Source organism: Dermacentor albipictus, chromosome 7 (genome assembly GCF_038994185.2).
Source record: "Dermacentor albipictus isolate Rhodes 1998 colony chromosome 7, USDA_Dalb.pri_finalv2, whole genome shotgun sequence".
In the NCBI taxonomy this organism is placed as follows: domain Eukaryota; kingdom Metazoa; phylum Arthropoda; class Arachnida; order Ixodida; family Ixodidae; genus Dermacentor; species Dermacentor albipictus.
The window spans coordinates 108,703,013-108,719,395 of NC_091827.1; the positions used below are offsets into that span (position 1 = coordinate 108,703,013).

The following is a 16,383-nucleotide window of genomic DNA, read 5'->3' on the forward strand; positions in this document are numbered from 1 at the left end:
TTGCTGTTACTGTCGCTCCCAATAAAAGTTGCCCATTCGTATTTTTTTATATGTATAATAAACTATATGACACTATACTGACAATGTTCGTATGTATTCGGTAATGAGATCCCTTGTATTATCGCTATTGCATCTCGTCCTTTTGTCTTTTTGTCATTACGCTAACTTTCGTTGACCCATAGTGAAACTGACTCCGTAAAAGATTTACTGTATGACCTACTTGTACATGGACATGTCTTTTACGGATCCTTTATTATCTTGTCGAACGCTGGAATTTGTCCTGTATAACACATGCTGTTCGTGTACGAAGTTTCCGGTATTTCTCCTTTCCCTTGTACGAAAAGGGCACACGGTGCTAGGGGCCTAGTCAGGTGACTCACGTCGCCACCTTGACCAATCAGGTGACTCACTGACTCACATCTCAACCTTCTTCTTTCAGCGCCTTGACAACCATGTACTCGCTTATTGTCAGATAAACGCATTGTCAATGTCGGTCAGCGGGGCCTTCCTGTATATTCTTTTCAGCCTTGCCTCCCGATATTCTTTTCTTGACACAATCTCGAGGAGCAATTTCCTTTCCGGTGCGCGACCCCTTTCCTTCTTTCTCAAACGCGTTCGCTGGGGACCCCACGTGGGCGCATCGCTTTGCATTCTGGTGACCAGAAAGCGTCGAGGATTCACACATCGTGGTCGTCACTCTCGTTCCAACGTCCACGGTGAGCGTTCGTCCGCCAAACAGACCGCGAACGGTGTTGATATCGTCTCCTCAGCGTTGGGTAAGTCGTATTTTGCTCTTCTGGTCCGTCTTTTTTTTTTAATAACAAGCTGCATGTACGCGAGAAGTGATTGACGGGTTTCACGTAAGATACGGGCGAATACGAGCATAGATAATTAAGCCGTGAGTAGAAGGTGGCATGTTTCGAACCAACGTCTCGAACCGGAGTAAGACGGTATATACTTAACAAAATACGCGTAGCTTTAAAACACTTGAAAAGAGATGGTACATGAACTTCTTTCTTTTTAGGTTTTCCCTGTTTTTGTAATTTTTTTTTTATTCGCGTAACGACTTCTGTCACAGATTTCAGCCATAGCACACCTTCTAAGTTGGTGCCCGGGAGCGTTTGTTAGCGAACCGGAGACTATATTCTACTTAGACGAACACCAACCAATTAGATTCGTTAATTCTGACCTAACGATTACCGCCACCAACGGCAATGAGTTGGATGCGGCATCGCGAAAAAAAAAAATAGCGACGAATTTTTCACTCTTGTCCTGTTAAGGACAATCGTACGAGTGCAACAACTTCAAGTGTTCGATCAACAAGTTAACCTTTCCCCAACAATATTGGCTTCATCTTAAGTCTTGCTTTCTAATGAACCGATGCTTTCAACATGTCGAGTCATTAGAACGCAAGAAAGCATTCAGCTTGCCTACTGTGAACCTTGTTTTTTGTTTAAATGTTTATTCGTGTTCACTGCGTGACTAGCAAGGAGTGTAGCTGTTACATGCACCATCTTGCCTCAAGCGTGTCAGGTTAGCGGTTCCAGAAACTCGCGCGATTTGATACGGAGAAATGAAATTCGAATTCCCGGAAAAAATGAAGCCCTGATTCCTTTTTTTTTCTGCAGCACTATAGCAGCTTTGGTCATAGCACATCGAAAGGGATTTAAAAAGCTCCATTCTATTAGTAGGAGAGAATAATACTTCCTCCGATGTATTATTTTTTCTATGACGTCTGAATCGATCATTCTCAAAAGTTGTATAGCTACATGTATAACGAACACGTATCGGCACGTTCACGCGTAGTTGAAGCGGCGGGACTCCATTACACGTTCTCGCCGAATCGGCGTGAGATGGGGGGGGGGGGGGGGGTCTTTTGTCGCAGTAAGGGGAGCAACAACTTGGACGTGATACCGCAAAAAAAAACAGTAGCGACGAATTTTTCATACGAGTAGAAAGCATGAGATCAACGACATGACGAAGAGAAAGACAGAGACCACCACAACGCTGTGGTCTGTGTCCCTCTCTTCGTCCTGTTGTTTAGCACTGTTTTTCGGCTCGTAATCAGGAACCAACCAGCCCAATTGCGTGCTCTTCTGAATATTCACTGTTGTGCGAATGAGCACGACGGTACGCCCGTCACAAGAGGGCAAACTGGGTGCCACCATGTTGTCGCACATTCACGTGGTAACCGGCGGACCTATCGTCCAGAAAACTACATGCCGCCCCCCCCCCCTCCTCCCACCTCCCGAACCGCGAGCACGAAGGCATTCCGAGAAGCCCTCAAAATTCCGTATACCCCCGCATTTGGAGACCGAGGGCTCTATTGTCGCCATTGAAGGCCTTCAAGGTAGTCAACCCGGCGCGTCGTTGGTTAACCTCCCTACCTTTCCCTCTTCGTTTCTCTCTCTCTCTCTCTCTCTCTCTTGAGAAACGCGGAAGCTTGGCATTGTACACGGGTGTGTAGGATTCGCGGATATGAAAGGGTTACCGACATATTTCCAACCATTCATATTTATTATTATTTTTTTTTTGCTTTACGTGAAGATGTATATCCTACGGACAAATGCAAAACGTGTGAATCCAGAGCCACTCTGGAGCATATATTATGGGAATGCCGAAGGATAACTAACAATAAAGAAAACGCGGCCTCTAGCAGCAGCCTTCGCACGCTCTGGGAAGCCGCGCTGCTCAGCCCCGCCCTCGAAAATCAACTATGGGCCGTCCAGCGGGCTGAGGATGCCGCCAGGACCCAAGAACTCCTGGCCGTCACCTAGGCGGGGCCTTTGGCCCTCCCCACCAACTCGCAGGGCACACAATAAAGTTCTTTCCTCCTCCTTTAAGTGAGGATCTTTGTGCGCTAGAAAAAACTGAATGTCCACAGAGCAGCATAAAATATGTAATATATCATCTATTAGAGAAACAGTTACTAAAATCTCAATGTGTTTTTTGGTGTATAGATGTCTAGGAACTTAGCTTAGCGCAAAAAAAAATTTACAGTGGGAAACATCGTGTCAGCGACCCCTTAAACAGTTTCCATTCAGTCGTCGTTGCACGGAAGGCGATTAGGCACTGCGCCGTTTATGGACTTGTGTGGTGGGTTGATGCCGGCCGTGGTTCCCGCTGCACTGCGCGGAACTGGGGAGAGCATGCGGCGAGGAGGAGACAGCGGCTGTGCTGGACGGTAGCGAATTTCAGATACAATCCGTTTTTTTCTGCATCGTTTTTTTTTATTGTGATCATTAAAATGATTACAACTTGTTAATATTCAGAAGGAGGTCCCGAAGTCAAAGACTGCAATGGGACCACCTTTGGCCCAGTGACGTAGGTACGCCGCTTGTCCCTGTGTGTCGCTTTGTTTGCATATATCTTCTAGTTCGCGCTGCTTCAATCTCATGGTGCAGTATAACCACATTCGCGAAAAAGTTTTTCTTTTTTTAGGAGCGCGCAATTGATTCCGCAGACTGACTGTGAGCTCATACACGGCATATACGTTCATACTCCTGGGCCTGGGCCTCATCATCCTGGGCCTCATCATCCTGGGCCTCCTGATCCAGGCAGACGGCAAGGCAACAGCCATGATTAGAAAAATGAAGCTCACGTCAGACCAAATCTTGAACATGATCAGACGAGTGGCCAACAGGCGGAGGGGTCTGAAGGAATCGGACACCTTGCGCCTCGTTGAGGCCTTTGTTATATCACGAATCGTCTACGCGGCGCCGTACCTGCAGCTCCTCAAGAAGGACGTCTTACTACTTGACGCAATAATCAGGAAAGCCACGAAGCAGGCCCTGGGTATTCCCATAAATTCATCCACGACAAAATTACTTCAAATGGGAGTCCACAACACAGTAGCCGAGCTCGTAGAAGCCCACCTATCCAATCAAAGGGTACGCCTTAGCCAGACCAAGGCGGGCAGAAGCGTCCTCCGCAAGCTAGGATGGCAAGAATCGCACTACACCCGCCACGACCAATTACCCGAAAAGATGAGTGAGAAGTTGGAATGCAAACCACTACCACGCAACATGAACCCCACAAGGCATGTCGGACGACGCGACGCCCGCGCAAGAGCCATCTCCAGGACCCTGGAGGAAGACGACACTGTTTTATATACAGACGCCTCTCTATCGAAACGCTCCACGAGGGCAACAGTCGTGGTCACCGGGCTAGAAAAGCTGGTCACCTGCGCATCAATCTACACTCCGTCTTCGGAGGAAGCAGAAGAAGCAGCGATAGCTCTCGCACTCCTGCAACCAAACGTCACCAAGATCGTCACGGACTCGCAAGCTGCATACAAGAACTACAGATCTGGCTGGGTGTCCCTTGGGGCACTAAAAATTCTTGGTAAAGCTACGCCTCCTAAACAAGCAATCGAATTAGTTTGGGTCCCGGCTCACTCCTTAGTTGAGGGCAATGAATATGCTCATCAACAGGCCCGAGCGCTAAACTCCCGGGCCAACGAGGAGGAGGCAAGGGGATGGCAACCCATCACAAATTACAGCGATATAGTCAGATATTACAGGGACGGCAGGAAGACCTTCCCGCACCCCCACCACTCTTTGACCAGAGCCGAACAAACAATATACAGGCAAATCCAGGCAGGATCCTTTCCCCACCCCTGCCTCCAGAACAAAATGTACCCAGAGAGATATAAGAACACATGTCCTCACTGCAATGCATTAGGCACCCTTCGGCACGTCATAGGAGAGTGCAATTTTTCCATAGACCACCCCCCACCTATACCCATAACTAACCCCCCTGCTATCCCCACTCTTTCCGAGCGATGGGAGATCATGCTGTCCAGCCCCGCCCTGGAAGACCAGCTCCGACTGATCCACAGGGGCCAGGCGGCCCTGGAAGCATATGGAGCCCGCGAAGAGGGAGCCACCCCATCAGACGCTTAACGCGTTTCAGTTCACAATGGACCAGTAAAGTTGTTTCTCTCTCTCTCTCTCTCTCTTCATACTCCACTCCAAAATATGCCACGCATTTCCGAGGAGGACTTTTATTTTGCAAAAGCTGTGTATATAAGCGTTGTAAATTAATATATCAGCTTTGTACGCCTTGTGTGGTCTACCAAGTGTTGTTTCGAGAACTGTGATTTGGCTATTTTTGGAGCAGAGTTTCGGAATTTTTAAACTGCGCGTTTCATTTCTTTTAACGCAGCAATTTTCGACACTTCCTTGTAAAAAAGCATTCGAGGCGCTAAATCCAAATTATGTTTCCAACAGTCACTTGACTTTCACTTTCTCTCTCATTAAGTGAAACAAATTTCATTCAAATTACTCAAAGAGCCCTCTCATGAAAGCATTCTCCATTTTACGTATATTTGAATCAGACGTGTACTCGTTATAAACTATAATGTAACGCATAATATAACCTGCACACGCTATGCAGGAAAATGCAGCCAATCACAATTACTTCTTTCAAAATTGTAAATGATTACGATTACTAATTACAGCCCCATGAAAGTAATTGAGAAATTACTCAACAGTAACCGATTACCTTAAGGTTACTTTCCTCCCTACTTTCATTAAACCTGCACAACTATACACTATACGGAACAAGTCCGATATATTCGGTATTTCCGCGTTTTCTTGTGAACGCATCCGCAGCTACACCGAAAATTCTCTGAATGCGACCGCTGGAGTGATGGGCTTCGTATAGACCGTTTTATTGAGGGCGCCGCCATTTTGCGATCGCAGCGCCGTCTGTCGTGCGGCGCATGCTGGTATGTGGGATCGCGCTGGAGGTTGCACGGCGAACACGCTGTTGACGACGAGTGGCGAGTTTTCGCGCTTTTCCGAAAGGTGTCAACATGTTGTTTGGATTGAGAAACTTCTTAGCGTGTCGTCACTAAGATTTCAGGTTCGTTATATCCGCAATATAGAACGGCGACGGGCCAAGAGGTTCTCCCGCAGCTCTGCCCACGATAGGAACAGGAGACCAGTCAAGTCTGAACATTGTCGATAAAAAATTTGTACATGTAACGTGTTAATAGTGTATGTATAGCCTTGAACACCACGCAAGCAAGTCTGCGGACGCCATTTTTGAGAAGGACGAAGCAGTGCACTCAGGCAGGCGTACTTCGTGCCGACTAGAAGGACGAATTTAGCCCCTGTAAAATGTATTGTATGTATTTTTTAAATGCAAATTAATGTCTGTACGGCAGCACTGCATTAATTTTCTCTTTTTTTTCCGTGCGTTTTCATTCGAACAATTGGAGAAGTCTATTTACAGCGTGATAGAGGCTCAGTAAATATTTTATTCAATAACGAAGCGAAATCGAGAGATATACCGCCCTGCGACCTGTGCGGAAGCTTTCAAGTAAGAAAGTGGCTTCAAAACCGTGTCAGGGTCATTTAGTCGTCCAACGGATTTCCGAAGTGTGGAACTACGTTTCGCTGCGCAAGAATCTGCGCTCGCGGGTCGCGTAGCCTTTGGCTATGCTGCACGGAACTGCGGAAACAGAGTATGTCGCAACGAACGAACATCTTGATCGTACGATTATGATCCTTCTATGCCGTGATGCTCGGGTCTGGGTTCTCCACGAAGCGCAGTGCGTCATTGTTGCTAGGGCTACACGAATGCGTTCATGACAGAGCCGTGTAAAAAATTGAAGGACTGTATTACGTGGTTTCCTGGCACCAGCATCCGAAGTGGCCATCGCTGGTGAACCTCCTCTCCGCGCACTTTACTCGTTAGCCATTTAGATTCAAACCACAGATTGGCAAAGGACGCCAGCAAACATTAAAGTTCTTTGAAAAGATGTCCCAGTCTGTAACGTAGTTTAATATTATGCTGCATTTTATTCAGCCGTGTAGATACCGTTCGTGCATTACAGTAAAAAAAAATAGGAGCATATCAATCAAGTAACGTCAAACAGATTGAAGAATATGAGTTAACCTGCCAAAAACTTCTCTCTCTTTATTAGAGCAGACATACACTGCAGCAAGCGAAGCAAACAGCAGCAGATCTCACCACCCATGAAGCGTCTATAAGTCTTATAGGCTGTAAGCGCTTTCTGGAGAGAGGGAGAGAAACTTATTGTGTGAGAAATGCTCAGAGGGTCGCATCTCCGAGAGAAGTGTGCAAATCTGCGAGCCGCCACGTTGGCCTGATGCAGGTGCAGCAGTGCATGACGTCAATTGTGGTAATGGTGTAACCACGTAGATCTTTTCATCCCTTTGGGCTACAGTTCGCGCCAAATATACGTTCCCAAACCTGAGTAACCTGTCGGAGCTTGTTTCGTCAAAAAAAGAAAAAAGAAATGTAACTGTTCACATGTAATGGGGTCAATGAAAAGAGTAATTGAATTACGAGGAGCATTACCAAATAAACAAAGTAATGGTCAAGGTACATTATTACCAAAAACAAACGTCATTGATTGCAAGTAAAAATTTGAACGTAATTCGTTACATACAGGTCTGACTTGAGTAGGCCGCACCGGAGTTTTTTTAGAGACTAGCGCTAATGCACGTAAGCGTAACCTGAATATATATACATATATATATATATATATATATATATATATATATATAATGTCTTGCAAACTTATTTCTTGTGAGCTTTGCGGTATATATATCAGGTTTATTACCATGAGTGAAAAGTAAGGTTCATAAATTCCTTTCGTAAATTTCTTGCCGAAGCCCCACCGGCATCATGTCAGCGTGACGTCACGGATGTCAAACTATCTTCTCGCACTTATATAGGCTGGTTGTCCCTAATGCGAGTCTAAGGAACATGCCGAGTTCCGCCAGTGCTGGTTCCGCATTTGGCTCATCTCAAGTACAACGTTGTCCATTTTTTACGATTAAGAAAAAAAAACATTTACCCGGGCAAGAGCAGACGCGGCACAAATCTATCACGTCACGGCGATCTGTTGCGAGAAGTTTTAAGGCGGCGCCGCCATAAGCGTGTCTCGTTATTCCATAATTTCGGATTACGATGATTCTCCTTCTTGTGGTGAGATGGATGGTTTGGCATTGTAGAAGTGTTTCTGTTTATACGGATAAAGTTTATTTTGTCTATATAGTGTCCCTTGAAGGTTAAGCACAGCTTTCTGAGGTTCTTTGATCAGCTTTATTCATGATGGCTCCTGCTTTTTTTTTCCCTCTTCTTTCCCGCAGGTGCCATTCATATTTGCGGCCTCAGTGATCCTCGCCATCTTGGTTGTTTTCTTCTTCAGGCAAGCGACGTGCCACGAGGACCACAGCCATGTCTGTAAGTGTCCGATTCCCCCCCCCCCCCCCCTTTCGATCGAATTATGCTGAATAAGGAGAAGTTGATGAGTAGTTATGTAAACACTATATAAATGAGCTATAAAAGTAGAGAGTAAACGACGATATATGTGCGTAGAAAATATGTCACCAGGAACGTAAAACATGGCCGAACGTAAAATCTGGCCGTCACTTCCTATAAAGGGAGAGAGAGAGAGAGTACATGTTAATGAAGCGAATGGAGGAGAGGTTGGCCTGGAGAGCGTCTCTAGCCTGCTACTCCTCACTGGGAAAAGGGGAAGTGGAAATATAGGGAAAGGTAGGTGGCAGGCGATAATGTTATGGTACAATGACCTACCATATACACTATATATGCAAGGGGAGTTATGCGAAGCATTATAGAGTAGCTCCTTATTGCGCGCTTGGGGAGCTGAACGTACTTCAGTTTGCTGCTCCGTTAGATTAGCGCAGCGCTGCCTATCCCTGGCGGTTCTGACGCACGACTTAGAAGCAACGACCACTTTCTTTGGTCGTCGCATGTTTGCACTTCGGGGAGCAGGCGCAGCTGTGGTTAGTGACACACTCGATGTCCACTCGTCACACCTAAAGCCCCTCCATACACGTTTCCGCCGACCAGGTTAAGTACCGCCAACCTGCCCTCCTCGTCCACGCTCCTCTCCCACTCACCCCCCTTAGCTTCCGGCGTCAAGCGGAACTTACGTAGCTGCAGCTTCCTGTTCCGAGTGGAAGTGACGCTATGTTTTTTAGCGTTGTTTGCTTTCGCGTCGATGGAGAGACTTTAATTGCGCCCGCTGCGGTTGAAACTGTGAATGCGACTCCATCCAAGAAGCACCGCCTATTGTAATCGGCGATCTGCTCGTGTTCGCTGCTTCGCGTCAACCTGCGACGGGTTGTGGCACGAGCGACAACGTACAGTGGAATGTAGTGCCTGGGCGCTTCGAGACCACTGCCGTTTTTCGTGCATTTGGATAACAGCGACCTCGAACTACTACTTAAGCGGAATACAACAGCTCGTCCCCTTTGCATTCTTCCTATGGTGATTGCCAGAGCTCTGCTGAGCACGCGCGGGCGTCTCAACATCGTCTAACAGCAGTCAAAGCGGAAATTCCCGCAGCGCAACTCCAGGAAGCGGAAACGCCGGAACCGGAAATTTTTAAATCGGAAATGCCGGAACCGGAAATACCGGAACCGGATTTGGTGTGAGAAGAAAAGGCGGCGCACAACAGAGGTTGTCGCTACTTAAGAAAGTGGCTGTGGCGCGTGGATGGAAGGGCTTTAGTTGCACCAATGAGCGCGCGCCTCCGCGCCACGTTGTAGGGAGGATGGATGGATGGAAGGTAGGATCGTCCCTTTTGAAACGGGGCGATGGCAGTTGCCACCATGCTCAGATTTTTATTTCGCCTTTTATTTTTATCTGTGTTGTGTGGTATTGAATTTCTCAATTTTCTTTAAATACGTCTTCCTACCCTTTTAACCTTATGTCACCTCTCTGCTTTTGCGCCTCTCAGATTGCGCGGTAGCTGTGCCCTCTAGCGCGTGAAGAGGGCGGAGCTTCGCACTTCCTTGCAGTTGATGTGATCTTCGTGCACTTAGGATGCAGGAACACCAAATTATCATTCGGTCGCGCGACACGCCTTACGTGATCTCTTACTACATAGATAATATAGATTGACCATCCTAAAACTCCCAAGTTAGCTTATCGCTTCACACTCTTCTGTAAACCGAGAATTGATCACGCGATTGAATTTTATATTAAATTTCGTTGTTAAGTACATCTTTCTTTACATTTTAGACATCATTAGACCGAGTTTAACATTTAGCATTACTTTGTCGGATCTATGAGCGGAATATTGATTTCGAAGGTGGGACGAGAAATTCAAAACGATCCTGCGTGACTTTGCATATCATGCGTCGCATCATAAAGAAAAGAAAACAGAAAAAGAAAGTGACAGCATGCGAGAGACGAAAAAGGGTATTTGTACAAAGAGAGAGAGAGATGAATATAGGAAGGCAGGGATGTTAACAAGTCAAGGGTCTGGTTGGCTACCCTACGCTGGGCGAAGGGGAAGGAGAGTATTTGTACAGGAATTTGGTAAGCATGACTAATGCCAAGTCCATTCGAATCTGGTGCCAAGTCTGCTCACTTGGCATGCACTTTTTTCTGTCCACGAGTTCACTGCGTAGTTCCAAGCTCTGGTAGTTCTGCGTAGTTCCAAACGCGAGTTCAGAAATGCAGTCGCAAGGCGTTGCCAAGCCCTTCCGGAAAGAAACGCAAAAGCGCCGATACGGTGCGCGTCGTCCGTGGTTGTGCGTTCGAATCTCGCGCCTTGAAGTTGCTGACGTTGTGAAGGCTGCGCTGTGAACCTCCAGTGCGAGTGCATAATTTTGTCAGATTCGCAACTGCCGTGCCGTGAAGAAAGTGGTTGACAGTGGCTCTTTGCCAGAACTCTTTGAAGACACCGTAATGCTTCGGGAACACGACTGGCGCATAAGCTCGGGAAATGGAAAATACATTGCATGCGCCTACATTTGCGAGGATGTGGGAAGCAGCTACCTTGAAATCGGGTTCATTACTTCGAAATCGGGCTAAATACTAATACTCGCTTCGTCTACTGGACGTGGGTGCGGCCAATCCAAATTTACTGTGCAGTTTTAGACAACGCACTGCTTACCAACACGGTCACTTACCATTTTTCCCAGCTAACGTTAGGCACGCCGTTAAAAACGACGAAGGAAAAAACCACTATGCAGCATACAATTATAAAGCATACGGTTTTCTTTCGTCACATGTCTGAAGACCGAACACCGCAGTTCTTATAACAGTGTTTTGTACGTGTTTCTTTTTTCTTGTTTTTTGCTTATCATAGCTCGGGTAACGTTAGGTGAAACACACTATATACTAGAATGACGTCTTCAGGTGAATCAAAGCCTCAATTTATAAACAGCAACTCCTAGATTTCCTATTCGCTAAATTGAGTAAAAGTATAAATGAGTGCTATACACCACGTAAGCAATATATTGCCAAAGCTACGCAGGACTGGTGATTGCGTAGCCTTCTTCTTAGCAGCTTCTGCTTAGATCTGAAAGCGCCTAAGCAGACGACGCGCGCACCTGGCGGTTGCCGCTATGACGTAAGTCCTAGCGCGCAGCCTCCGAGATATTTCGGCGTGCCGCGGGCGCCGCCTCATATCTCGGAGGTCATGCCGAAGAACCGCGCGCTGTATATGACGTGCCGCTCTCGGCAACCGGTAATGACAACTTTTTTTTGTTTGTTTCGTAGTCACGAACGTCTGTTTTTGCGAGCTTCTCGTGACGCTTCCGCCCGTATTTAAATCGTCAGATTTTGCCCGGTATATCTGCTCAGCACCAGACTAGGCCTGTTACGCGGTCGGAAATATTGTTATAGTGCAGGCGCACTCCTGGTTGTCAGCGGATGTGACGTGAATCCTAGATCATGGTTTCCAAGAATTTGAGCATTAGTCGGACACCTCCTAGTCTGAGACGTCGTGCCAGTGAATTGCGCAGGTGTTCCATGTTCTGCGCCATAACATGTGAGCGGCAATGGAGGCTCTTTTACAGCGAAGCTTATTTTTGTCCATACCCACATGTGTGTAGCGGGTATGCCGCTTCTGGGTATGTCGGCATTACGGTCAATATCTATGTGGATAGCATAAAAGCTACATGTGCGTCGAATGCAAAAACAAGCAAACGGGATCAGATAATACTCGTATGCTGACGGACAAATCAGTGCCAGTAAGCGAACCTCCGTTTCACGCGATAAAAATTTTAATAATGAACAACTGGCCTCATGAATTATCGCACGGCCCTTCTTGGTTCTTAGAGCACTTGTTTTTCCCTTTCAGGCTTGTAAAAACATTTTTGCAGAGAATATAAGGTTTGAGAAGTTGAATAATTATTATTAACTAGCTAATTAGGCGAACTACGAAAACACGTCTGATTTACTCAAAGCAACGGCAAACAACATTGCTTTTTTTGTCTAGCTGCGTGGTACTTACATTTTTTTTAAATTTTGGCATTGTTACGTGGGTGCAGATATCAAATCTCGGTACTATAACACAGTTATCGGTGTTATAGCTATCTGTATCTGCGTGATACTAATCATGAACAACCCAGATCTGTCCTATAGCTATGTGTATCTACGTGATACTAATCGCGAATAAGCCTGATCTCTCACCAATATTTCTCGCGCAGACTAAACAATAATGTTAGCTTGCCGAAAACCCATAATCTATACGTATGGTCAACCTTCTCTATATTTCCCGGCGCGAAAATCTGAAATGAGACGTCGAGCTTCAAAAAAAAAAAACTTCCAGATATTGTACTGTCACGGAACAATACCTTGTATGGTCACACTTTAAATTACCTCTCCTTGCTTCTTGCTTTGGATTTCAATTTATGCTGACCTTCGTGTCGTGGATCCAAAACTAGCCATGTAGGCTGCTTATCCAGATGACACTGTATACCATATTGTGCCGCAATATGCTGGAATAGACTATTTTATTCTTATATTTTTCAATCTAAGCTCTCAAACGCAGTCAAACAGTTCCTATCATAGGACTGCAGTGTGGGCATACACCGCCGCTCACACTCCCTGGCACTCACCTCGCACGCTCACTCACGCCTTCGAAATGAGTGCGTGCACTCATCAGTGAGTGCGCCGACCTATGTTTCCCATACAATGGGCCTTTAATGTCAGTTGCGCCTCCGTCGTGTCTTTGCAGCTGGACTTCGGTGTCTTCCTGGAGAGCGGCAGGTATGCCGACGTTGAGTTCGTCGTGCGGTCCGGCCCGTACTCCGTGTCCAGGACCTTCAAGGCCCACAAACAGCTGTTGGCCATGCGCAGTGACGTATTTGGAGCCATGTTTCGCGGATCGCTCCACGAACGGGACACCGTCCTCATCAGGGACCTGCACCCCGATGGCTTCCGTGGGCTTCTCAAGTGAGTCCGTACACTATCGCTCAATTTGTTTCCCTGTTTATGTCATAGTATTCAGAGACCTGCGAGGGTAGTCTGTAAGATTCCACCTAGCGGAGTGTCCATTTCGGCCACTTTTCCAAATCTTGTCTCTCTCAATAAATTTTACCCACACTGTTATGCAGATCATTGCCCTGGCTGTGGCAGCTCGCCCACAATCTTCCACGTCACGATTGAGTGCATTGCAAACCTCCTTCCTCCCTTGCCAACTCTCCTTTACCCCCTACGCAACAAAGAGCTGTGGGACGATGCCCTCCGCGACGGACCTCCCGAGGTCCTCCGAGCTGTGATACAACGCGCTCGAAACATCGCCGGAATCATCTTAGGGACCCTGGAATGAGGGTTCCTCCCACACTGCTCTCGCCATTCAAATATTATTAATAAAGATGTTTTACTCTCTCTCGGCCCCTGCATATTGGATGCAGCTGTACGAGCGAGGAGGAGACGAGCGTCCTCAGCCAATCAGCAACGGCCGAAATGGACAGTCCACTATAAGTGGACTCTTACAGAATACCTCCTCCGCAGAATATTACCGGAAGTGGGCAATATAGCTTCTGACGACCCCTGGACAGCTCTAGATCAGTTAGATATAGAAAACCGTTCACTTTGAACGAGATTTTGGGACCGTGGCCTCGAATGTCCCAACTACAAAGGGCCACAAAACCACTGCTGTGATATTTGAAAGTTACTACATTGAGTGACCGCCTGTGATCCACACCGTGTGCTCGTCAGTGATATAGAGCAGAAAACTGTCACCACGTCGGCGTTATTCACGGTGAACTATCTCTTCTTCTCTTAATATTTTTCTCCCCTTTTTCCTTCCCCAGTGTAGGGTAGCCAACCGGGTTCCGTCCTGGTTGACATCCCTGCCTTTCATTTATCCTTTTCCCTCTCTTCTCTTTCCACATCGCAAAAGGAGGAAAATTCGAATTTTTTCTCTGAAAACGACGCAATTTCAGCGCCAGGTATATTAAAAGATATGGACCATAAAATGCCATCTCACTGCAATATCTGCGATATCTCTTCATGACGTTCGGCGAAAGACAAACGTCTCTGATTGTTACTGCTGCAGGAAAATGTGATCACGTGATCCCATCCTTCCGTCTGTTTCTTAGCCCTTTCTTTCATTCCCTTCACTTCCTTACAGGTACGTATACACAGGACGGTCCGCTATCAACAACATCGAAGATGCCATTTACACAAGAGACGCGGCTAAGAAGTACCACTTGCTAGATCTCGCCAACACCTGCACCGAATATATTGAAAGTCACCTCGAAGCAGACGACGTCTGCACGGTGATCGACCACTCGTTCGTGTCTTACGGTGAAGTCAGAGACGACGTGGTGGAGGAAGTGATCTTGGGCAACGCTGAATCCGTGCTGTCGTCTGCTGCCTTCACGATCTCCACGGAGCAGACGGTGAACTTCGTTTTGGACAGGGTAAGCCATTATTTATACGCATGAACTAAGTGACGGACAAACTAACTTTACCTAAACGCAAAGTCCTTGCGACACGTGGGTGTTGATGAAACGATAAGTAATGTAAATGAAAGTGGATGAAGAAACAGTCCATCAAGGAGCGGTACGCGTCCTACTGGCACATAACCAGTGCTCCAATCAAGCGTGTACGTGTTTCGACTAACACTGACTAATATCGGCGTGAAAAAAAAGATAGCAAAAGAGAGGCCCGGGTGCACACAGTGCCGCATAATTCGGTGACCCAAGTTGGTGCGACGGTTAGTGGCCAACCGTGTTTTCTCGCACAGTCTATATATGTATACTTTGGCCTATATTACGACCAGTACGACGTTTTACTAATACCGCAACTCCACCCGCACAGGTGCACGGCGTTCCGGCGAAGATGGTCATCAGGGCCGTGCTCCGTTGGGCAGGCGCGCAGTGCGGTCCCGACGTCGCCAAGCGGGAGCACAGGGGGACAGTCGCCGCCGCTGTGAGGAAGTTCCTGCCCAAGCTCAAGTTCCTGGCGCTCAGCGTGCGGCAGATGACGAAATTCGTCAGGGCCGACGCCACGTGTGACATTCTCTCGCCGGACGAGGCGTCTGCCATCTTGTGCGAGATTCTCGAACCCGGGAAAGTGTCACGGCTGCCAGAGTGGCTGAACCCCGAGCGTGACATTTTGACAGGCCCGAATCGACTTCCCGAGAACGGAGGGACGCTCCCCGGAGGGCGGCTCCCCTCCCCTAAAGCGGAGGGGGGCTCCCCATTAGACGTCGCTGAGTCGGCGCCGATTCGATTCTCTTGCGCGGACGAGATGATGCGGCCGGATTCCTAAAACGCGACCCCGCTGTGCCGCCGACGCAAAGGCAAACGGGACCATCTTCTTTCTTACTTTCTTTCTTTGTATTTCAGTTTTTTTATAAAGGCGCTATGATGTTACCTCTCTCTTCTATAGCCTGTCCGTAGCCCCGTTCTGTAATCCGTGTGTAAGAGAAAATTACCTTCCAGCGTCGTGCTCTTGTGCCATTTTCTCAGGTGGAGCAGAATCTGAAATCAAGCTTTTCCCACTTTTATTCTAATTGTGCGGGTCTTTGCTTGTCTGTACATGCGCGCGTTCAAATAAACAGTGAATAAAAACAATACGAAGACAGCTTGTGTGCTTTCCATTTCAACTCTGGAAGCAACGCCGACATCGACACGTCGCAGTGTCTGGTGGATTCTGTTGTCGAGCCGCGACGGAAATATCAGTGTGTTTTTTTTTGTCTTTCTTTTTTGGCCTGGTTGAAATGGGCTCGCTAGAGGTCCTTGTAATATACGTATACTGCTTTCTTTGAAATGAGGCTTTCGTTAATACTTTGCTGGCCGTATAGCTGCAGGGTGCCGCTGCTGTCTCGACGAATAGCTCGGCTAAAGAAAACAAAAAAGAAAGAATTGAATGACGAGCGCAATGGCTACGCCGAACGTCGTTTCCGCCGCAATGCATCAGCGCGACGCTGCAAGCATTGGGAAACAATCGCGCCTATCTTTGTGCCATTCCAACGCCAGCTATCTTTTTGGAGGTGATGGCCACGTGAGTCCCATCGCGCAGAACGGGTGCGCAGGGCGCATGCGCGAGTTTTCCATTCGCGTCAGACACGCAGGAATGAAACGGGCAAACTTACAGCGTTTCACGGATCGCTTCACATATTCA

At 47.3% G+C, this 16,383-nt stretch overlaps 1 protein-coding gene across 1 annotated transcript; it reads left to right on the forward strand.

The window, feature by feature from the left end:
• Positions 1-730: 730 nt before the first annotated feature.
• LOC135903487 (BTB/POZ domain-containing protein 6-B-like) lies at positions 731-16,032 on the forward strand. Its single transcript, XM_070521420.1, has 5 exons — positions 731-776; positions 8,130-8,223; positions 12,983-13,200; positions 14,384-14,675; positions 15,076-16,032. The coding sequence occupies exons 2-5, from the start codon at positions 8,218-8,220 to the stop codon at positions 15,526-15,528; spliced, it is 969 nt and encodes a 322-aa protein (XP_070377521.1). The 5' UTR covers positions 731-776; positions 8,130-8,217; the 3' UTR covers positions 15,529-16,032.
• The last annotated feature ends 351 nt before the right edge of the window (positions 16,033-16,383 follow it).

What these genes read in the sequence shown, in the direction of transcription:
- LOC135903487 (XM_070521420.1), top strand. An exon ending in GGCTTCCGTGGGCTTCTCAA is followed by an intron (nt 13,201 to 14,383) that starts GTGAGTCCGTAC and finishes ACTTCCTTACAG; the next exon opens with GTACGTATACACAGGACGGT. An exon ending in TGAACTTCGTTTTGGACAGG is followed by an intron (nt 14,676 to 15,075) that starts GTAAGCCATTAT and finishes CCACCCGCACAG; the next exon opens with GTGCACGGCGTTCCGGCGAA.